General features: G+C 38.0%; 1 protein-coding gene across 1 annotated transcript in view; it reads right to left on the reverse strand.

Moving 5' to 3' along the window:
- The window catches only part of CARMIL1 (capping protein regulator and myosin 1 linker 1), a 197,358-nt gene that overhangs the window by 72,786 nt on the left and 99,584 nt on the right, over positions 1-24,988 (reverse strand). Inside the window, exons 13-21 of the mRNA XM_009276689.2 lie at positions 22,671-22,757; positions 18,642-18,745; positions 16,615-16,692; positions 16,423-16,499; positions 15,378-15,482; positions 10,567-10,636; positions 6,097-6,178; positions 4,677-4,776; positions 4,535-4,589 (exon numbers count right to left, since the gene is read on the reverse strand). Of these exons, the coding sequence (XP_009274964.1) occupies positions 4,535-4,589; positions 4,677-4,776; positions 6,097-6,178; positions 10,567-10,636; positions 15,378-15,482; positions 16,423-16,499; positions 16,615-16,692; positions 18,642-18,745; positions 22,671-22,757 (758 nt within the window). The remainder of the gene's footprint in view (positions 1-4,534; positions 4,590-4,676; positions 4,777-6,096; positions 6,179-10,566; positions 10,637-15,377; positions 15,483-16,422; positions 16,500-16,614; positions 16,693-18,641; positions 18,746-22,670; positions 22,758-24,988) is intronic.

The raw sequence follows: 24,988 nt of genomic DNA on the forward strand, positions 1-24,988 counted from the left end.
GGGCATCGGTCGGCGGGTGGTGAGCAATTGTACTGTGCATCACTTGTTTTGTGTATTATTATTATTATCATATTATTATTATCATCATTTTATTTCAATTATTAAATTGTTTTTATCTCAACCCACAAGTTTTTCTCACTTGTGCTTTTCCAATTCTCTCCCCCATCCCACCGGGGGGTGGGGGGGAGTGAGCGAGCGGCTGCGTGGTGCTCAGTTGCCGACTGAGGTTAAACCACGACAGAATGGCATTTAGAGCTCTTGTCACAAGTTTGAGAAGACCTCCTGTGACAGATTCATAGAAAAGCAGCATCGCGCAGCACTCGGACAGAAATCGCCAATAAGCTTGTGAAAGTGAAGTTTCTTCTGTTTCTCATGTGTCACTTTAGAAAGGGTCATTCAAGTAACTTAGCTGGGACTGCTCCCTCCTGCATACCAATTTTTCTAAACCTCAAATATCCTCCCAGGAAAGGATTTCTCACCTCTTGCATTCCAATACTCTGACAAAACAGTATATGATTGAAAATGCTTCCGCACTGTGTTCTGCAAGGATTGACACCTATACATCATTACTACCACATACGAAATATGCATATAGCACAGTAAAGCACCTGCTATATCAGCAGTGTCTTTGAAGTGGATGAACTGCTAGTTTTCTTGCACAGCTACCCTTATCACTTACTCAGTGAGCAAGAAGCAAAAACCTCTGGACTCACTTGGTGCCCCGAATGCAAACTACAATCAGAATGTAACTCTGTAAGACTAAACGTACAGGCTGCTAAATATTCATTACATTATCTGACCATTACATTAAAAAAAACAACCAAACAACAACAAACAAAAATCTCCACCAAAACCAAATCCCCCACAAACAGGGGCAATACTCTACATAGCCTACAAACATTTACTTCTTTTAACAACTTAATAGTTTCAGCTAGATATGGAGAAAACAGAAGTCTGACAAGCACTTCAGTGTCCCTGCTGCAAAGAACAGATACTTTGCCAATACAGTGAAGATGTCTTATCACAATCTTATTAAGGAAGAGGAATTCTTAAAGTAAAGAATAGAGTTAGAAATTGTATGATTGTATTCATTGATTTTGTCATATTCCCACTGGAAAACATTTAAGAATTAAATCAAGCTAAATTTGTTCTCCTATGAACAAAAATGCTGTAAAAACCCTCAAAAGGCCAATTCTGTGACAAACACTGAACTAAGAACTAAAGATATTCAGTGCTGTAGTAATTCTCTGCACCTGTGCAGGACTGACTACCACTCTGAGTAACGGTACACTGTACCCGCAGTGTAACATCTGTTCTTGCAAGAAGAAAAGAAATGGCACAGTAAGCATACAGCTTCAGACACTTCCTACAATACTAATAAGAATACATTATCATAGCCTGCACAGTACAGCATCTACTTAAAAAGAGAAAAAAACAAACCAAACCAAAAAACAAGTCTAAATATTACATTCTTGTCTATATTAAACACCTGGGAAATTTTGCTGTTTAGGTTACTACTACTGCTTTTAAATTGTGTAGAATCACATTTGCGTCTAGCTGTATTTTTACAGTCATAAAACCAAGCTATTGATTGTTTAAATAATTTTATTCGTGACTCATATTAACATAGCAACGGATCTATTTAAAGTGTGTATAAATACATGAAGAAGCATTTGGCAGATGACTGTTTTAGATTAAAGCCTCTTGTTTCAGCTTTCCACTCTGATAATGCACGGTCCCCAAACTGTACCAGCCTGCAGGCAATACTGATCAAGCAGTATGCTCTGGGCAACATCATACCCCGGCCTCTCCAACTCCGCCCTTAATTTTTAATGTCTCGTGGCAGTAAGTGCATTGTAATGGCAGAACAAGGACCACTCGATTTAGGATTCAAAACCAAACCAAAATAACTAGAAACTTAAAATAATTTTCTAAGCATTGTACTATCTCAAGGTAGAGTGAGGACCATCCAGCTATCTGCAACACATGCTTTTCCCATGGTGCTACAGAGTCTACGTCCTCAACTCTTTAGCTGCTAGGAGATGCTTCAGATTGATTTTAGCACCTGATGAAACAGAAACAAACAAGATTCCTTCACTGAAGAGGATTAACAAGAGAAAAGAACATGGGGAGAGAAGAGACAGGTTAACACCAACAGGATCACATGCTGTATCCCAAAGGTTAATGCATGACATGAAGGAGAGACAATTATTTTAAGTACCTAAATAAAATAACTTTTTGGTGGATTATTTCATTGTAACACTGTTTGAAAACAGGATGAGACTACAGAGCGTGTTCTGTAGGTTAGCTCAGGAAAGACATGGTGAGTACGAATTACAGGAGCACATCTGACCACTGGATTGTGGCAAAGGCAGAAAGTGGAACGATGGCTGACATTGCCTATGGGCCGAAAAGAAAAGGAGCACAGGAAGTTGAAGCTGGTGATGCAAGGGAGAGAGAGCTGTGAGAATGATACAGCCAAAATTTAGCAGCTACATTTTCTCTGTACTGCAAGCTTCAAAAACAGAAGCCAGGAAAGATAAACAGAAGGTTGTAACACTTAATAGAGACAATAAGGTGAAAGTTGGAATTTTTATCCTTGCAAACAGATAGTATGAACAGAATAGTCATATAAATAGGAAAAAAAACCCCAACAGCATGTTTGAGAAGACGATTTGGATACTGAAAGGATGCATAGAGTGTGTTGAAGAGGTGTTTTAGGATACGGCCTGAGTGGGAAGAAATGTTCACCTGCAACAGAGCAAAGGGATGAAGGAAATTGAGAAAAAACCATACTAAATTACATTTGCTTGTGATTAGTCTGGTTTGACATAACAGTCTTCAGGATAGCTGTGAAAGATCAAGCATGAGATACAGGGCAGGACAGAGACAAATGTCCAAAGAAAAGAAGCAGGTGCTATCTGATGAAATAATACCACTCCTCAGTACGGTATCAACAAGAAAAGGAGAGAAGGGGAAGACAGGCATGCACCATTCCCTTCAGAGACAGAGTAGAAGGAGGTGGTCACACACCGCAAAATGAAAAGGCTAGTTTGGTACAAGAAGCAATACGAAGATCTACCAATACACTTCTTAGCACGATGCTCTGTCTGACTTGTGCAAACAAGGACTCACTGCTTTCATTACAGGTGCTAACTCAATTAGAATCAGCTCTAGTATGCGTATGCAGCACTTCACTGTGTCACACTGACATCCCATGTTTTAAAGAATGAGGTGAGGAGGTAGGCAAAGAATCAAGAAAAGAACAGTACCGCTAATCCCAATTAAGAGGACACAGAGAGGAGAGAGGACTAGTTCAACAAATCACTTCAAATACAACTAAGCAGTAAGAAAAGATGAACAGAGAATATGGGTCTAATGACCTTGTGCGGAAGGAGACATCAGAAACCCTGGTAAAAACTGCTCCACTGAACTGCAGGGTGCAGACACAGACGGGGGGAGAAAATAAGAAAGCAGTTAGTGTGGAGACCATTTTACTGGAGGTAAGACAATAAAGAGGTGAGACAATAAAGACAACAGGAATAGCAGGTGTTTAGACAACTGAAGTCTACAGTCAGCTATTTCTGGAGAATGAGGAAAGCAGAGCTTGCTTGCTACTTCTATGGGGAATGAAGGAGAAAGAAAGGACTAAGAATAGATGAATAAAGATTGACAAGCATGAGAGTAACAGAGCATCTTAAGATTCCCTTACAGCCAAAACTAGGATGGCCAAGTAAGGCAAGAACACAAACCCAACCACAAAAGTCTTTCAGAATCAGGAGAGAGGGTGGAAATGAAAAAAGTGGGCAAGGATCCCAGCAAGGCACTCTAAAAGGGTTTTATGAAATTGCTGCTGTGATTAATGTACTAGGAAAAGTAAAGAACAGCATAGTGAACAGTTTATTTGCATCTTTGGAAGGAGAAAGGAGTTCTGGGAGATCACTGCACTGACTGCATTTTGTCAAGCAAAAAAAATGCTAATACCCAAGAACAGCTATCAGGAAATGGTGCATTCTATTAATTAAAAAAATGAAAAATAAAAATTCTGTTATTGAAGGAGTATCACCACCCAGAGAACACTATCATTGTAATCTCCTATCAAGACACAAAAGTTTTGAAAACTTGTGCCTACAGGGCTGTATAATTTAGACCTAAAGCAACTAGGTTAAGCACATCCAACTATTTAGAATGGTATTTTTCAATAAGCACAGATCCCAAGACTGTCCTAAGAAACGTTTACCCACATGCTACACATAATCCAAATTGCTATTTGAAAAATTAAAACCCAAAATGTTGGATATGTCTGGGGGGGGTCATGATCAAATATTATTCCGCCAGTCCTAAGAAACGTTTACCCACATGCTACACATAATCCAAATTGCTATTTGAAAAATTAAAACCCAAAATGTTGGATATGTCTGTGCAGGATCATGATCAAATCTTATGCAGCAAATTAACACAGTGAAGAAAATTATCAGAAATAGACTGTGAGGGTACAAATACACATGATGATAGTAGGCAGAAAGATACTCACTGAATCCTCGTCTTGAATCATCTGAACTAAATTATCAAGTACTGGAGTGAGATTTCTGAGGGAAGAAAAGTTAGGAAGACGATGAAATCAGCAGCTTCTCCTCATCCATTCTCCCGTTATTTAAAAGAAAGAAAAGCCTTACTTGGATTTCATGTTGTTAAAGTTTTTGCCTAACGCCAAGTGTCTTATCGATCGGTTTTTACTAAGCCAGACTACAAGGGTTGAGAGGTCAGATTCTAGGCCTGTAAAGAATCAGATTAGATTAAGAATTAAAACACATTTTCACCAAAGACGCAGACAGGGTCCAATTATTAATGCTATATTCATTCAAGTAACTATATCAGTGTACTAATTTCCAAGAGCTCTAGAAAAATTTCCATTCTTCTATTTTTATTTTTGCCTCTGTTTTTCTATGAGAATAAATGCTTTCTCTAAAATGAGCCCTTTAAATCTCCATCCTAATCAGCCATTGAAGGCACCTCTCAGAAACACAGAAGAGAAACGTAGTCCCTTATGTGTAGTCCAACCACCCAAGGGTAGTACCTCGCATTGTCAGGCAGAGTTTAAAATTCCTTTGAGAATTTTGAGACCATGCTAATTGCTATTTAGTCTTAGTAGAACTGTGTACCAACAAAGTCTCAAAGCCTTCAAGTGCAAAAAGGCTAACTTAACAGGCTCTGAATAAAACGACCTGAAAAACAAGCCAGATTTTATTCTACTCCTGAGTAAGAAAAATAACTTGCTGTACTATTGTATTCCCAAACTAGTGGTGTATTTGAAGAGTCCGCTAGTTAGATTACAATGACTTAGGATCCAGATCTGCAGGATAATTTAGATGTCAAATATCTATCTATATTTATAACAATCAATCTGTTTACATAATTGGGCTGAGCCAGTAGCTCCCAAAGCTTTCGACTTGCCAATTCATCCCACCTTTCTTGGGCATTCAACTATGCTGGGAATCTCTTTCTGAAATACTTCCACATTTGGCTGTCAGAGGGCAAACACAGCAGGTGAATTCCATTCCACACATCTACAATTTGAGTTTGCAAGATGAGAAGCCAGCTGGTATTCCCAGCTAGGACGCACAGAGCCTCCAAAGCAGGAATAGTCCAAGATTTTCCAAAGACTCAAGCAGGCCTTCTCTGACCTGAAGCTGGTTGACCGCTTGCTCCAAATTTCCCTCTCTTGCTTCTTCAGTATCATGACCTCAGCTTCATTCTTTCTTTCACTACACTTTCATTTCTCATTTAGCTTCTCATTCTCTTGTACTTAAACCCACTTTCCTCTAGATCTAATATGACGCTTGCTGCCATCAATTTATTCTGCTGTGTTACATTTATCTCAAACAACTTAAGCTTCTGAGGGTACAGTTAGTCTATAAACATTTCTTATATACTTTACAGTAATAAGAGTTCTTGGTCTGAGACATTTCCATAACCAATATGGCCAACAGTCATAAAGCAAGAGTGACCATTCTTGATTACACTGTGAGCTGAAAGAAAAAGCATTTCTCAGATTCTGGACTTGCATGACCCTCCATTCCTGTTCTGTGTACTTACCATTGTCTGAAATATCTAGGCTGGTGATATTGTGTATTTCTGCTATGCATCCTTCCAAGACTTGTGCACCTCCCGATCTTAACTAGAGACAAAACATCATCGGTTTTTGCAAACTAGTTATGGTTTCCAGATCACACAGAAAACAGTGGTAGGAGCTTTGTGAATACAGAAGGCACTACAAGCAGCAAAACACAGCAGCAACAGAAGAAGTTACAGACATCAACATGACAGCCTATGCACACATTCCTACTATTCTCAACCTTCACTCTCACTATTTGCACATAAATGAGAAAAGGGGCTCTCTTTCCTTTCTCTTAAAACTACTGCTCAGCAGTTAAATCAGGGAAAGATTTAAATGGTGCAGACACAACGAATCCTTTAGCACTTTTGCCAGGCAGTGGCTGCAGGACTTTGGTGCGGGTTCTTTACATGAAAGAGCCAGGACGTTTCCAACATCCAGTGAGAAAAAAAATAAACCTAGCCCAGCCTATAAGCATGCAACACTGTCACTCTTGAATTCCACTACAACGCTTATAGTGAGCATCTTCTTTCAGCTCTTAGCGCAATGCTAGGGTGTCCAGATCAAAGATGAGTAGCCAACCACTACAGTACGCTTATAGTGAGCATCTTCTTTCAGCTCTTAGCGCAATGCTAGGGTGTCCAGATCAAAAAATATTAGACAAAAAAAAAAAAAAAAAAAAAAATTATGTTTCCCTGTCATTGAAAAGAAAATTTAAATAATCCAATTGTAAAATGGCCACAAAAGACCATAAAAAAGAGAAATCAGTAATTTACCTTATTCTTAATTTTAAAATAGGCATAAAAACCAGCAACAATAACAAAAATGCCTAGCTAGAAAGAATCAATTATGATATTATTAATCTGAAATATTAAATGAATACAAAAGAAATGTCAGCATTGAATGAAAAAACAGTGAAATGGCCTAAGGGAAAACATCGACATTAAGAATCGAAGTTATTAAAACTTACACACTTATTTACTAATACTTCTAAATTAAACAATGCAACATATTTTTTTCCCCAAAGAAGCAAATGCATTTTATTTCTTGCAGCTACGCAAACTATATAAAGTATATTTCACTTTATGAACAACCCCCAGAAAAAGACTTAAGCAAAAGAAGGGAAAAGTTCTACAAAAAGTTCTATTTTTGCACTTTCCGTTTTCACTTTCCTTGCTTCAAAAAACCAGAAAGCTTTTTCAAACATGAAATAGCCTTTTCAACTCCTGTGCATAAAAAATTAGTAATATTTTACTTAGTCGACTTACTTGGCTAAATACCGTGAATCAACCTGCTGCTATTTCTGTGAATAGCCTCTTTTTACCATGCTATAATTAAGGAACCACAAATGCCTTCAGAAGTATTTTTCAATAAAGACTTGATTTGGCACTTTTTAGAAAGTTTGAGATACGTGATTGGTTAACAAGCAGCTCAACAACTTGGCCTGAGCATTTAAAGAACAGTGGTGGTCAATGACAACATCTAAATCATAAGTCACGTCTGGAAGTGTAAGATATACAGAACATAAGGCACCTTTCCTCTTCTGCATAAAACAAAGCCTACCTATCCTTTACCCTATCCTCTCAAGAAGTGGCCAGATTAAAATCTGTATTTGGGCCAGAAGTGGTGCAATTCTAACTCAACTTTATTTTTGTAAAAGCGTTTGTAGTATTTGCTGTACGAATGCCAAAATCATTCAGCTTTTCTCTGTGCTGCTCTCTCAGCGTGGCCCACCACAAGACAACCATTTTATATAAAGCGTCACATCTATTATTGCAGAATCTATGGAACTGGTAGATTATATGCGGTCTTGGATTGGTTGTTGGTATGGTAAAAATTCTATACATTAAAATTATACTCACAATAGAATCCAAATGCTTATGCTATATATACTTTGAAGGTTGAAGTTTGAATTTTTCAGGAGCAGCTTTTGATCTTGTACCAATAACTCTATATTCAAAATCTTAAATACACAAACATTTCATGTGCACAAATGGTGATATCTATTTAATCTGAGGGTGATGATAACAACCTGACTTTTAGGATCAAAATTTACTGCAACTGTATTAAAATTTTTTATATGTATATATATATAAGCAGAGATTAATTGAAGGGCTATTTGTCAACGTGGACTGTGATACTGAAAAAAACCCCACACCTCTGCAACACCTCCTATATGACATACTTCTGAGACTACAAATACAAGCTCTTATTCAGAAAATGAAGAACAACCCTTCAACAATTAAAAATGCCAAGCGTGTTCAAAGCTATGAGGTACCAATATGGGAAGGGCAAACAAAGCTGCTTACTGATTTAACAATTAAGGTAAAGCATGGAGGGTACTTACACAGTGACCAAGCTAAGGGAAGCAGAAGGGAAAAGAGTGAAATATATCAGTGCTGAGCAGGTAGAAATAAAGATGTAATTTTCATAGTAAAAATAACAAAAAAAAACAAACAAGCAAGCACTATAAAATGATTAAGCTTGGAGTTAATATACCAGAAAATTATGGGAGCAAATGAAAAGTGGTGGGAGAGGGAAAGAACAGAGAGATTTATCCTTCCATAGTTGAGTACAGCTTGCCTGATGTAAGAAAGAGGAGGGCAAAGCTGAAGCATCAGCTTAATAGCCTCCTAACAGCGTGTGCTTGCAGGAACTGGGAGTAGTGCAGGTGACCAGCTCCGAGCTTCCCAAGGCTCTGTTTCTGGGTGCAGATTACCCTGCCCAGCTCACAGAGGGTCAGGGAGAGGTGGAGCAGGACCCTGCGGTGCTGGGCCCACTGAGAGTACTCCCAGCTCCTGGCACAGCAACTCCCCTGCTGGTGGAAGCATAACTTCTTCTTTCCAAAGCACATGAGAATGAATAAAGCTCAGTGATGTGAAAAAATGTTAAGGGAAGGATCTAAGAAATTGCTGTCAGTTTGGAGGGACCAGCTACGAGAACGCAACACCACGAGTTGGGCACGATTCCTTCCTTTCTATCATGAGCGTCGGCCATGACTACTTGTGCTTTGGTGTCCAATACTGCTAATCGCCCCTCGAAGGGCTTCTCCATATCCCATCCTGGGGGTCATTTATTGAAAGGCTTACATTTTCACTCCTGTCAGCCCTCATTGATTTACATGCTAATTTATACCCTCATTACTTATGTTTGTGTTTTACTGATTTATTCTTTTAAGGTTATGATTACAGGACTTCATTTTTGTTACTTTAATCACTCCTCCCTTTTCCTTCCTCCCTCTGAAAGAAAAATTATCATCCGTCTGACCTCTCTACTCAGAAGTCAGAAGCATGTGTACTTGACTTGAAAGCTTTTCTATTTGGAATTTGCATGTAATGCTCTTCAAAGTAATACCATTTTTTAAAAAGTATAAAATATCAAAACAAAATATGAAATGCATTCACAATGATTTTTTTCTTCATAAGTAAATCTGTGCACATTCCAAAAGCAATCGACCATGAACCTAAGGCAAGGATTACTGTACCTCAACATGTTCATCAAATTGCATGTTTTCTACTTAAAGGGAAACCATTGCATTTGAAAGGCACTTCCAGAACAGTTAATACTCAGGTGATGTACTTGGAAAGATCTGCCTAACAAGTGAGAGGCTTTCTTTGCAGCTTAAAAAGGAAAGGGTGACCACTCAGCTACAGAAGGCCAGAGCCAAAGCTGGTTTGTGTTGTTTTTGGCAAAAGTCCACACAGTTCTCTGTGTAACTTTGCCTCACTGGCTCCCCAGGGTCTTGGCTGATCTTTTGTCGTAAGCTGTAGCCACGCAGGTATCATCCTGCAAGAATATGGACAATCCTGAGAAACAAAGTGCACAGCAAAGCACAGAGAAGCAAGAGGGAACAAGATAAAGCAAGTCAAGCTGCCACAATTGGTTTTATTTATTCTTGAGATATTTAAAGCCATTTGCACAGTGCCTCTTAAGTTAATGGCATGCTTCAATCAACTTTTACCAAAGTTCCCTATTGGCCTGAATTGATTAGTTGATTAGGAAAGCAGAATTTCTCCCAAGGTTAAAAACCAAACCTGCAGAAGAGGAAGCATGTCTCCCATGCATGCCCCCTTCAGGGCATGCAGCTTCCTGTGACTCATTCAAATTTGGGCACCTTGGAAAATCCTGCTGCAGGGTCCTGTGTAATCACAGCACCAGAGAGCAGAAGCTGCCGAGCAGCAAACAGCGCACTGGCTCAGTATCTAGAACAGCTACGCTGCAAGGAGGGTTTTGCCAGTCAGGTGCTGCAGGTGCTTTGAACCTCTGTGCTCATTATTTAGGATGATGCTGTAACACACAGCAGATGATTTTCACCATAACTGCTTCTCTGAATTCTACCTTTCCCACAGCTTTTGACTACATAGGAAGAATTTCTCGCCCAGTGGATTTCACGGGAACTCTAATTCCACATCATTGCTCCTTTTGAACACATCCTGATAAATGTTCCTTACCTCACAGCTACTGAGATCTAAAGACACCTCCTTCAGATTGTGATTGCAAGCCAGGCCTAATAAAAGCGCTCTGAAAAAGATCAATTTTAGAACCATTTAAAAAAAAAAAAAAAAAAGGCAGCTTTACATCGTCATCATCTAAGCGATCACAGGTTAATACATCTATAATGCGAAGAACCATTTCAAAACAAAACCACACCAGCTGAGCCATTATTTCTTAAATGACAATGGCAGCACAAACCTGCCACACTTAGAACACTCCAGCAGCTTCAAAACTGCAGGGATGCAAGGCTAATGAAGAAACCGTAAAGCTAATGCTACATCAACATTTAATAACATTCATCAGAGATGAATTTTCTTCAACATTTGCTTTCAAAGAGCATCAAATGATTACAAAAGGAGTGTTCTGTTGTACGACCGTACTAACTCTCCGATTTTCAAAAAATTCAGGAAAAAATGGGGTTTTTAATGTATGCAAGATGCAACGCAGCCAGTCATTTCAGCCAGACACAGTGCCTGTAACACTTGAACGCCGGATCGTGTTCAAGTATCACACAATTCTCCACTTCTGCAACCCAATAAATATTTACAGATTTCAAAATTATATTCCCAGACAATGGCACCCTTTGTCTTTAAGCAGAATGGCAGAGAAGTGTAGCAACGGCTGATTATGATTTTCATAAATCCAACTTTAAAGCCTTACAGAAGTTTGTTTCCACATATAAAAGTTAGTGTTAATATCACATTTGTATTAATACTGTCAAATCAGAAAGCACAGCAGTGTCTTAGAGAAGGAGCAAACACAATCTGTGTATATACCTTCTAGTATCTTTAGAATAGATGCTGCTTTGAATTAGTAATTGAACAGAGAAACAGAAGGACCTCCTCCCCAAACTTCACTTCAGCCAAAAGCAAGCTAACAGAATCCAAACTACTGATACATGGAGATAAAAAACAATCCGTTTTGCTGAGCCATTTGCCTATACGCTTGCTATGCAAGTAGTGTGTAAAAGCCATATTTAAAATGTGTGCGTCCCGAGAAGGTTTTTAATTTAAACCTATTTATATCTGCCCTGCAGGCATAAATGTTAATCAGACCTTTGCTGTTAACAAAGGCAAATAACTTGTGCTTATTTACTTCTTAAGCTATTCATATGCAGACTTTGAAAAAAAAAATTTGAAAGCTCTGCAACAGTTTTTACAAATTTTTAGACGATCCCTGTCTATATTCCTTCCCAAACATGCTTTTATTCAAAGTTAGTCTGGCTGATGATAACTTTGCAAAGAACTTCCTGAACATTTTGAGGCAACCTAAAAAATACAGCGCAACCATAAAAAAAAGCAGATTAAAAGAGAGGCACAATGCTGCTTCAAATGTACTCTCTTCACAGGAAGAAAAAAAGAGTTGTTTTTCCTAACTTCTTTCCTATAAACTCATCCTAAGAAAATCTCATGATTTCTCAATTCTTTGGCATGAAAAATCTCCAGTGTTCAAAGGCACTGAAGGCAGACATATTATAATTATACTTAGCCACTATGTTTAAATCACACACATGGCAATACATGGAAAGGTCTTGTCAACTGTGGCACACGCAGAATGCAAGAATTGGCCTTGTAATTAGCATTTGCATGAGAAGCGTATCAGAAACTTGTCTTGTTATAGCACTGACAGATCAAAATACAACTTTTGGCAATGTCTGTAAATGAACAAAAACGCCAACATACACTTAAACAAGGAAACGAGAGTACAAACTGCTTTACTTGGTTAAAAAAAAAAAAAAAAGAGCGAGCTGTGATGGAACATTAACTACATTAACTATGTACAAGAACTAAAAGCACCCTTTCCCCACCCACTATGTGGCATCCTTGCAGTACAGCTTTATTAGCAAACCTCTTCCCTGAAAGGCTTGACTTTATTAACAAGTCCATCACTGTACAAGCAAGTTAACCTCCTTCCCTGAGTGCACTGATTAACTTTAAACTCACTGAGTTAGCATATGCTATTAAACATACCGCAACTGTTGATCTAAAGGAAGTTGATAAGAGAGAAATCAAATAACAATTAATCAGGGGAATGTGGGACTCAGGGTGTCAGGTATCTGCATTTTATCTGTATTTTTTTCTGCAGGCAGGCTTGATCTTGAATCACACATCCAACTCTGTGACCTCTGGTTCAGACACAAACCAGGAACTTCTCCCTTGTCATAGCACAGTTCCAAGGCCCATGCTGTCAAAAGCTTTTTGACGTGCACTGATCAAAGATGCCAGAGAAGTAGTATTAGGTACACTATGTCATTTTTATTTTTCCTTCTGGAAATCATCCCTCATGTGCTACTGCAATCTTGGAAATGACAAATAAGTCTGTCTGAAAAAAGGTGCTTCCATCTTCTTGTCTTTAACAAATCCTATGTTCTTGATTGTGTTGTAGAAGTTTTGTAATTTCTTACAGTTAAGACCAAAACGCTAAGCAGCTGCCCCAGGATAGCACATCCTCAGTCCTTTTAACATCAGATTAACTTCCACGGGATGCTTTTCAAGCGTATTAGTCAAGCCATACAAGGTTTGAGAGGGAAGCAAGGTGTACTGCAGATCATAGTTCTCTCTACTGTTGTGAAATACACTGAGCTCAGACTGAAGAAAAAACTCCGTTCAGAGAAAAAGCACATCAAGGAAACTAACAAAAAACATTAAGAGCTCTGTCCTACCTCCTATGCAGAGGTGAGCGCTGCCATCAGAACAAAACAAAAGAAGCCCATGCCAAAACACCAGCCAGCTGAGAGTGGTATGGACACTCTGAGACCATTCGTGTCCAGCTGGACTTCGGACAGATACTCCTTTCTAGAGCTGTCTGTGCTGGTGAAAGAGGTTACTGCTCTCAGCTCATCCTATGCTACCCATCACTGCCCCTTTACTTCCACCAACACCAGTCATGCAAGTAACTCCCTCTAATCCAACTCAGTCAAATTGAGCCAGGTTAGCTTAAACATTATCAACAGAGTAGGTTTTTGCTAATACACTTTGGCTGAAAAGGACTAGGAAGATCTCGTTTGCTGCACAGCTGGCAGATCAAGGGGTCACAAGTATTTGGGATAAATTAATACAATAACATCTTCCATGAGCACAGACAACTGTAGAGCACTCACCTACCAAAACTCCTCACGTCCCAGGAGATACTCAACATGCCAAGGAGAAGAGCTTAGTGTTCGGGGCTTCTCACCTTTCCTAATCTGTGTAGATATATTCAATGTCTCACAGCATTCTTTTTTTCCTCTAGCACTGATAAGACTGTCTTGTGTATTAGTCACATACATCCTCCATTCCTCTTGCTTCATTAAACATAGCTCCCTGCTGCCCTCCACCACAGAATCAATAGCCCTAAATTAATCAGAATCAACCAATGTGTTTCTCAATAATCACCTTCTGTTTGCAAACACATCAGTACCCTACCTTCCTAATCTTAGCAAAGTCTAAGCAAGCAAGACAGCAACCAAGAGCATCACACAGAACAGAGTGAAAGATCAGAGCTAAAATGATGCTCCTGCAGTTAAATATTTATTTCAATCCAGTGCATCTTACTTAAGCATCATATTGCACCGTTCTCTCCAATGTCAAATTGCATTAAAAAAAAAATCCCAAAACAATGTACGCTACTCTTTCCTGTGTGGCACTTGTCACTTTTCTCTCCCTTAGCTTCCCCCAGATTGTATCAAAAGCTTTCCATCCAGTACTCACTAACTACTCTTTATATCCCACATCTCTGATTTTTCCATCAACTCCCATTCATTAGCTACTCCCTTGCTGAGCTACTGCCCACTTCCCTTCCCTGTTCTCCCTCAGGAGGCAGGCTCCCAACCACACAAGTATACATGCCTACACATATACGTCTATATCTGTGTCCAGATTAGGATTTTGGAGGTGTGTTCCCCAAAATGGTTAGTGAACATGTCTGGGCGTCTACTACGGATAGGGTTATGTATGTTTTAATGCATATTAGCTAGCAAGTTGACACTCTGGAAAGAGCCCTTTCTTTAATTTAGCCAAATAAACACAGGGATTCTGCCAGAATCACAGAATGACCTATCTAGATTAGACTTATCTAGCTAGACCTATCCTGACTGTAAAACACACCTTTAAATTTTACGTCTGGAAAGTTCAACACAGTTCAAAACTGCACACGTCACAGGAAGGGTGACACAGTGCTACACAATTTCCCTCAACCTGCATTAGGCTGTGAGAGGAGTTTCTTTCCAGTGTTGGGTGGGCAACAGAAGTGCCCAATCCACATCACCAGAACCTGTTAGCCACAGGATGGGTGACACGTAGCAACGAGATGTATTACAGTTAGCATTCCTAGAAGTTGCTGCCATCGTCTCCCCCCCTGAAAGGAAGGCATAGCTCTGTGCAACAGGTCTCTCCTCCCAAGCACTGCAACGGGTTCAGTTTCACAACGGCTGTTGCAATACCACAGCCTCAAAGGAATGGCACTCACACAAGTACATAATCCCATTTTACTGTGAAGCAAACAGTTTTGTTTGTAAGCCACAAAGTAAGACATACAAAAAAAATTGATTGAAGCTAAACAGCTGTGACATTCCCACAGAACAAAATATGATTAGTAGTCTCAACTGTGAGATGGAAACAACATTTCTTGAATGTGTGATCATTATGAAACTCACTCTTGCAATATCAATAATGTACAATGGAAAAAAAAAGCAAAATCGTTTTCCCTTCATTTTTAATATAAGGCACTCACATAGTAACAATGCAAACTAGGTTTTAGCCAACAGGAGAAAATTAAATGAAATTCTTACTTTAGAGGCTCAGGAGGGAGTTTAGTTCCCGAAAGATTAATCTGCATCAAAGCAAGTGAGCTGCTGAAAAACTGTTTGAAAGAGGGAGGGACTTCTTTTCCTTTTCTGTAAGTAAACAAATTCATTAAGAAGTAGCATCTAGACACTCCTCATTCCAATAAACAGTGAATGCAAGCCATCAGAATTGTAATGATCTTTCACATGTTTAATTTGCTCTACCTTCTACAGCTCTGTAATCAGTGGCTCTCAATTAGCTTAGAAATATAATGTAATCAGACTGTTGATGCAACAAACAATCCTCAGCATTGCACTGCTGCATGGAAGACATTACTATCTAGCTTCTGTTTGGTGAACTACAAAGAATTATCATTTAGGTCTGGTTAACAGTGAACATACTGGTGGTATCTTACGAGTAGAAGATCAAACAGGACATTACAAAAACCCTGAAATTGCCTTTACACCACTAGAAATAACTACTCAATGCTGGAGTAGCTTACTCCCAATTAGGCATCATCTCTGATATGGACCCAAGACACCAATTTGAAGAAAAGGGAAGCTAACGTTAATATTTCCTGTAATGCAAGTATTCTACAAAGTCAATGCTGAGTCTCAAAGACTTTCAAGTGGACTTCCTCCCAGAAAAGGACAAAAAAAAAAAGGAAAAAAAGCATTTGTAACCATCATCAAATCATGAAAAATACAAACTTTAAAAACCAAATTTAAAGAGGAGTCAAGTCAGTCAGACTTCAAAGCCTGATATTATGCCTCTTAGAGACAAAAGATATATATAGACTTTCTATTGCATCAGTATCACAAAAAAATGTATTAGACAAGGTAGGTTATTTTACAGCCATCTAGCAAAGAGCAGAAAGGGAAAGAAAATATTTTGCTTGGAATAAATAATACCTATTTCATAGAGAACTAAGACTTCTAAGACTTTTATAAAGTCTTAGATTTCTTCTTAAAAAGAACGGTGCAACATGAGAGCAAAAAATTATAAAACAAAATATTGCAGGAGTTGAGAGTAATTACATTTAAACTGTACCTGTGAGAAAAAAGAGTCCTAGAGAGGCTAAGGACAGCTAGATGCTGAAGACATCCACGAAGGAGGGCTCCACACACCTGGTTTAAAACAAAGATGATTGATTTTAATTTATATTAACCCAGAAAAGTACCTACGGATAGAAGGTGAGGAATGTTTCCTTGGTATTTGAATCTCCACAAAAAACTTCTTTACCATATCTAGCGCACACTCCGTGTTGGATAAATCCAGATGAACAAGGGCATTTGGCTGGGCCAAAAAATTGTACAGGCTCTATAATTTATGGAGAAAAAAAAAGAATTATGCATGTTAATTTTTATATTATGCCACCGATTACTGGATCACTATTTCTCATTACATTTTAGGCTTTTATTATAAAGTTGCACTACAAGAGTTGTGTCTGAAACTTCTTTTCACCTAATCAACACAACCCGTTTTACTTTTGAAGGCTATCAGTTTTTAAAACATGGGAAAAAACAGTGCTCAGACTACATCTACCAAACATTACTCTTTGCAATTCACGTTCACAGCAAATGATAATTAATTTAGCTAGAAATACCTTGGAATGTCACTCAGGTTGCTGTTGCATTTCAGAAAGGCTAATTGGTTTGTAAGTTTAAGCCAGACCCTCTAAGCATGAGGGAAGCAACTAATTTGCATCTGAAGCCCATGGTTATTTCTTAATATCAGCAGTGAATGAAAGGTTTAAGGGAGAATACAGAACAGGTAACAAGATTTTAATATTGATGGCTTCAGTAATGCATAGGATATGTCATGAAAACGTTAGCGTATGTAAATTGTCTTACTATACGCTGTTTTATTTTGGGCTTTTTTTAGTCTCAGAGAACAACACAGAAAGATAAAAGTATGACCTAATTCACAGAAACGTGGAACACTGAACTCCACACGAAATCCAGCCAAACAGAACATGTTCAACATTCCTAAAATAGATTCATCTTTCTAAAAATCAGGTCATTTAGCCCCTATACCTACAGTACAAGAAAGGTCCCTGCTTTAAAAATCCCTGTGCTTTGATGGAGTTTATTTTAAATGCTAAATAACAGGATTTCCTTACTACAGTTGGAAAACTGTTCCACAGATTAAGAGATCTCAGTATTAATAATCTTTTTCTTTGAATCATCTCTCTCTCTCTGACAGGCTAAGAAAAGCCCCACTTTTTGTATTTATGTCCCTTAAAATATTGTATGTAGACATTAGATTTTGTACATTTGACATCAAAGTTGTACATTTTCTTTTACTTTTTGTATTATTTGCTATGTTATTCTCTCTTTAAGAGTAATGCAGTGTCTTTATTTACATTTAACTGTTTGTTTGCTACCTTTTAAATTCTCTTGTCCTACTGAAAAACTTTCACCTCTTATGTCTGAAAAGACTAGTTCTTTGAACGTGCTGATGAATCTGAAACTAGTAAGATTTGTGAAAAAGTAACACAGTTGTGTCTGACTGCACGTTAAATGGTAAGATTGGGTGACTCTAGTGTTGCATATTTTAGATGCTCAATACTTAAAGAATTCAAAACCTGACACTTACATGCACACAACTTTTGATGTGAGAGAAAAATACGGATGTAACAGTCAAAAAGGGAATACATACAAATAGAGAACTAAGTGGATTTTGTTATGGAGAAAATAGAGCTGCACCTCTATGGCAATTGATAAAACTGAACAAAGGAATTTCAAAAATAATTACATTCTTCGAAGTGTCATGAGCTTCAACAGCATGTGCAAGGAGGTGCACGGATTTATTTATACAAACAAAAATATTGAAAACCAGAAATTAATTAAGTCTTTCCAAGTCAAAAGAAATCAATTGTTTCCAACCTTCCAACGAAAAATTTGTAATACACTTATCACTAACAAGATGACTTTTTTTAATTGTGTTTTGGTCACTTTCAAACAGAACTCAGGGAGCATGGTAAGTCCACTGAAACAAGTGGCACACTTGCAGTTTTCTCATTTATTAGTAGAAGCCAAGAACTAAAAGCATGAACTAAAATTATGTGGATTTGTTTAGTCGTGTGGGTCAATTTAATTCTCTGACTACATAATGAAGAGCAGAGATCAAAATGTTATTTTCTACCCCTAATAGAACTGTACTGAAATAAAGGCAAAAAAGGATCTAAACAAAATGGCTTTGCCCTTCTCTTAACAATAAATTAAAACATCCATTCATTAACTCACAAATGAGAAGAAAGTGCTTACTGAGAGATCATCACCGCGGAGTGCGTTCCCTGAGAGGTCAAGATAGACAAGCGTGTTCGCGATCAGCGAGTTGGCACTCAGTGACTGGGAGAGGCTATTCACCCCTGCCAAAAAAAAAAAAAAAAAAAAAAAAAGTTAGTACTCAGCTCAGCCAACTCTAGACAAAACTAGCCCAGACACTGCAAGTGCACAATTCTGGTGAACACAGACACACATAAACGTTTAATGACCTCCTGTTACCACCGCTGTACTGCAGCAGGAAGACAGATCACCAGGCTCTTCCCTGCCATAGCACGCCTGGTTTTGCCTGGACCACACTGCATCAGCTGCCCTGATGGAGCCACAGTGTGTTATAGGTCCTGGATCCAGAAAAGAAGTCTTTTTGTGAAGTCTGCAATGGCTTTAACAGTGCAATCCCATTTTGAAACAGTTTTTTAAAATGGAGTTTATTCCATAATGTTAAGTCAGTGCCTTCTGCAAACAATAATATTTAGATAAAAAGTATACGCGGAAGTAGATGAAAGTATCTGTGGAAGACCAAGTACATTAACAATTATAATTGCCAGAACTTCAAAAGCAACTGACAAGACCTAGAAATTAAAAATATTTCAATTACGTATTTGCCTGTAATTTCAGAAAAACAGTTAGTTAATTAAAATATGAAGAGATGCATAAAGACTCTCAATTCTTGATTAGAACCAAATACATATTTTTCACATTAAAATTAAAAAGCTTACATTGGGAACAAACCAGTCAGAGCTTTCTTCCTCTAAAATTCTTCAGCTTTTCCAAATACAAATTAGGACGTGGCTACTTCCAGCAAATCTAACTTTCATCTGAGCGTTCTATAGCTTATCACCAAGTTTTTAATTTATTGTAGGTGGCTATTGCTGCCTTTCAAGCAGTACATGCACGTGTTTCTTGCATGCGTTATGTTTTGTAAGTACCTGGCCAAAGCTATAAAGTAGGCATGTGTTTTGATCTACTACACAATTTTGGGCAATTTCTCAAAGCTACTGGTCAGTGAAAATGGACTGGCATTCAATGGACAGAACATCTCCATTCTTCAATTAAAAACTATTATGAAATGGATTTATCAGTGAGGATGTGGAGGAAGCAGCTAGCAAGCCACCGGAGACCAAAATACCCCACTTCAGTGATTTAGTTTTCCAAGCTTCCAAACACTAAGAAAGTCTCCCATGTTAGTAGTATGGCTCTTGGTTTCAGGAGGCTTTCGATACTGAAAAGAATTGAAGCACAGTGACATCTCTACCAAATCTCAAAACTTCTCCGTTTGGTGTAATTTTTCTTTTACCTTCACATTGCATTGTTGAATCCACACCCTATCTATAAAGGTAAACTGCAAACAAATACTTTTTGAAACTCTGAAAGATCTAAAAGCTCTATTTAACCACTAGAGTGTATAGCTCTGGATTCACTTCAGTGAGTCTTCTCAACAGCATTTATAAGCAACAGAAGAAGTAGAAATTAATGTAATGTACTGTCAACAATTCAGCATATACTATCAAGAACCAATTCTGGGAATTCAGGAGCAGTGTCTGAGTCTGGGGGAGAAGACAACCTATCAAAAAAATCCGTAACGTTGCTGCTTGTTTCATGTTTAAAAAGGGCCAACTGCTCAAAATCAGCCACATTGCTGAAGGCAAACAATGTGAATGAGGGATTTTTTAATTAGCCTTTGGCTCAGGCTCAGAAAAGCAAGCCCTATCTTTGAATGAGTATACTAGAATTTGCCATTTAACCAGAATCTTCAAATCAATAAATTTTTGTTTGAACTTCACCTACCTCATGCTATACTCTAACAGTAATCTCACTTTCATTTGCAGACAATCTTTCATGCTCTTTTACCACTCTCAGGAGGCTCAGGGCGTTAATAGCTCTCAGGAACTTTGAGGTACAGTATTTGAAGAAAGATCAGCTGGGAAGTTACCACCTGAACTTCAGTTCTTAAACTCAGAAACTTATCTCGAATAGAAAGCGCTTTTTAAATAAGGTCAAAACCAGTGAGGGACTGTACAGAATTTCTGAAACTGAAAAGCTCAAAATAAAAGAAAAAATGATAGAAAAAGAAAAAGAAAGGCTTGAAAAAAAAATCCATGCATCTTGGAGTCTACTGAATCCAAGATCCAAGGTCTCCTTTAGACTTTCCATACAGAAAATATTACAATATTCCCCCCTCAATATTACAAGTTCAAAAATAGCCTCCCAAGTTAAAACCAATTCAGTATTGTCTTCTTAAGTTAAAGGAAAACTGGCTAAGACAGCTTTGCAGACAACCAAAGAGGTGAAGCTGAGTTTCTTCAGAAGGCTTGAAAAAAATCCATGCATCTTGGAGTCTACTGAATCCAAGATCCAAGGTCTCCTTTAGACTTTCCATACAGAAAATATTACAATATTCCCCCCTCAATATTACAAGTTCAAAAATAGCCTCCCAAGTTAAAACCAATTCAGTATTGTCTTCTTAAGTTAAAGGAAAACTGGCTAAGACAGCTTTGCAGACAACCAAAGAGGTGAAGCTGAGTTTCTTCAGGTCCAGAGGGTTATAAGAACTCAAATTTTAAGACATTTTTAAGGAATTCTGAGGAGCTGCCATGGGACAATATTCATGGTGACATGTTACTTTCTGGACAATAGGTAGTCATTGCAATGCAGTCTGGACTAGGAACCACATAAGGTCAATATTAGACACACTGGAATATATTTTCAGCTTTTGTTTAAAGATTGTTTTTAAAAAACTGTGTTAAAAACCTTCCAAATTCTTTTCATAACCTCAGAATTCATTTTTAGTGACGAGTTTTGTGGATGAACTTCATCAAGCTGGCATTTATTCTTTATGAAGACGGAAGCATAGCTAGAGTGTTCTCTTGACTCAATGGCCACAAGCACTTGCTGAAATCCTTCAGGTCACATGAAGAAAAGCACAGGATGAATGAACATACCAGAACTGCATGAATTTGTGTCAAATTCCTGAACATCTAACCTCAAGAGTACACGTAAGGTTAGTCAAGATTCTTAATCAATTGCTTGTCACCAAAAATGGAGTTAGCAGTGGAAAAAACACAACCGCAGAGTTTAATAAAGTCTTTTTAATGAAAATCATGATTGAATAAGTTCAGTTTAGGGTTTACTATTTACTTGAGCATAACAAGAGCTACAGAACACTCACAGAAAACAACAAAAACCCCTTCTCCCCATCCATATTTCCCCAGGTCAACCCTTAAAGCTTAGGAGAACACAGAATCTGCACTTCACAGAGCAATAATTAAAAGGATAAAAGAGCATGGCTCCTATCTGTTATCAACTAATGTCTTTCATAGACCGTAACTCACTCGTCTTTTCCAGGTCATCAACATCTGCGAAAAAGCTGCAATAACGTCAGTGCATTTTTTTCTATTTTTAACACTCATGGTCTATACAGGAGACCCTGGGCTTGTGCAGTCTAAGAGGTCAATGCGTCTATTATTTGTAAAACAGCAATGCAAAAAACCCTGAAAGCTTCTGACCGGTGTTTCAGTGCTGTTATTGCTTTTAAAACATACATACATTTCAATTACAATATCAAATTGGAAATTTGTAAATCATAAAACAAAGAAGTCTTTACTCAGAGCAAACCACTTAACAGCCATTGTCACAACACTTGGTTTCATAAAATAATTGTGTGCAAAACATTTGGAAAATTCCCTACACATTTTTGCTTCAGAAACCTTTTTGAAGCACATACGAAACATATCATTTATGCAAATTCTAAATTCAATCTTTCTTTACAATACAGGTTCAAGCCCAAACCTTACAGAAGTGAGTAAGAGTTTTTCAAAGCACTGAAGGGGATGCAGAACCCAGCCCATGGTTCAGCAACCCAGGACTGCAAAAAAACAGCTGCACTTTTGAGAACACACATGTAAATCATTTACAGAATTAATTACTTTATAATCTGGTAACAAAAGGTATTATTAGGATGGGAGCCTGAAACTTTTAGAACAGAAAAAGAGGCATACTTATAAAACATACCTTTAGGTGACAAGGAGGTTTTAGATAAATTTAAATGTTTCAGTCCCTTTGGAAGTTTGGCGAACTGGATGCTCAGAGATGACACACCTGTTGGGGGAGCAAAGAGAAAATGGATGTTTTCAGGTTAACTGTGTGATCTCAGGTTTTCCCAGCAATCACACCAGGGGCAAACGGCACTGGTGGAACTACAGGAGGAACTGCATTCACTGTGGGGGTGGGCCCAAAATGACCCTGTCTTTTTATGACCATAAATCTTTGAAATGACTGATGTAGTCAAGACCCCTTCTTTGCTAACCACCGAACAGATAGGGAACTTTGCTGCTAATGATCAGTGAGCCACCTTAATTAGTTTAAAAACTCTATAATGCACAAATACTTTTGAGAAGGAGTCAAAGGGAAGATACTACACGTCAAACAGTCAGCACTTGGGAAATCTGGAAGCTTTACGGTTCAACCAAAAAAACCCACAACATAAAAAAAAGAACCACAAAATAAAACCCAACAATGGTACTTCATGTGAAACTCCAAACTATTTTTGTTTTCTTTTAAAAGGAAGGGTTGTCAAGGCAAGAGAGACACCCACGTTAGCTAACACTGCCCTCTTTTTCTGAGGTAAACCCTAAGAGTCTGAAACCTCCACCGAGTCGCAATGGCCACTTAATTCCCTTACAGTAGCCTGCAGGTTACCTGCCAGGACACAGGCTTGGAAATGCTACAACTGCTTGTGATCCCAAACAGTAAAAACCTATTAAGATGCTGACACAGACTGGACTACCTCATCACAAAACCAACAAAAGAAAAAAAAAAGCACTTTTCATTAAAGCCCTTTCTCAGTGTATCCAAGTTCCACACTCCATAAATTTAATCCCCCCATTTAAGCAAAAGATTGAAATTTGATTAAGAGGGCACATCCTAAATAACAATGGAACCAATCCATGAAATATTTATTAGAGGAATAAATCAACACAGAAACTCCAGGCTTAACCTGAGGTGTGAAATATAGTCCTCTACAGCAACTCACTCGGAGAGAAAAGGGCAAAGAGAAAGGGGGTAAAGTCTTTTACTTTAGTAAAAGTAAATGAAAAAGCTGATACCCTTCTCCACATATGCAGACATTAAACAGTCTGCTAGTATGTCACGTACATATGTTTACTCTAGCCAAGCTGAACAATTTTAACATCTGACCAGCACTGGGGGTTAAGGATCCACCCCCCGTTATAAGATACAGGAATCAGGTGCAGAAAAGAAAAAGTGCTTCTGGTCACTCAGGCCCTTGAACACTCTTTAAGCCACCCATTTTTGCTAACCTCACAACAGAGATGAGAGCTCTAATGGCAGAAGTAGAGTTAACTGCATCCAGGCACACAGTTTTGAATTTGAGTATTTCTAGGCTTCAGTATGTTTGTTTTGCATTATTTTTAACAAAATATGAGATTAAATTCTGATCCTAGTAGAGCCAAAAGCAAAACTCCCATCGCTTTAGTATGGCTAGATTTTAAAGCCAAGATTGATAATAAACTTTCCAGGTGTTAGTCTCACAAATATTGACAGTACCATAAAGGGAAAGCCAATCACAAATTAAGAGACTGGTCTCAGTGTAAATCACTTCATATAAACACTGCTTTGTGTTTGAACTGAAGCCAGGTCCTATGCCTTAGTTAAACTAAACACACTTCCCATGTTATTGGAATACAGACAGTTGCATTAATGTAATAATATAATGCCTTTACTTATTGGTACTCAATAATATATAATAGCTTAGGGTGGTTTTTTGTTCAAACAAGGCACAACGATATGTTCTTCCCATAATTTGCACAACTTTGTTTTATTTCCTTTATAATTGCAAAATAATCTGGTTGAACTTCCAGTTCCTGCAGCTGATTTTTCAAGAGATATTTTCTGAAATCCATATGCTTACATGAATCTTCATTATGCCAGCTTTTACTTGTGAAATGCTTGCTGCCCCTTCAGTTTAATAAAGTCAAATCTACCTTGCACTCAGTGAATATCAGATCACACAACACGTAAATCTTTCTTAAACTGAAACGCTGCAATATTTGCACATTGCAATTATAGTTAATTTCTCTTTAAGTACTCATATAACTTACCTAATTCTCTAATGAAAAGGTCAAATCTTAATTGCATATGTGATAGGAGAAACTGAGATAATGAAAAAACCCTGCTAATTTCTCCAAGTTGTAGTTTCTGCATTTCATTTGTATCTGGTACGTGGATACTGCAGAATGGTTTGAATCTATAGGTTTGTTGCAAAGAAAGTACCCACACTGATATGTTTTCCAAAAAAAAAAAAAAAAAAA

This window comes from Aptenodytes forsteri, unplaced genomic scaffold (genome assembly GCF_000699145.1).
Source record: "Aptenodytes forsteri isolate BGI_AS27 unplaced genomic scaffold, ASM69914v1 Scaffold97, whole genome shotgun sequence".
NCBI lineage: Eukaryota > Metazoa > Chordata > Aves > Sphenisciformes > Spheniscidae > Aptenodytes > Aptenodytes forsteri.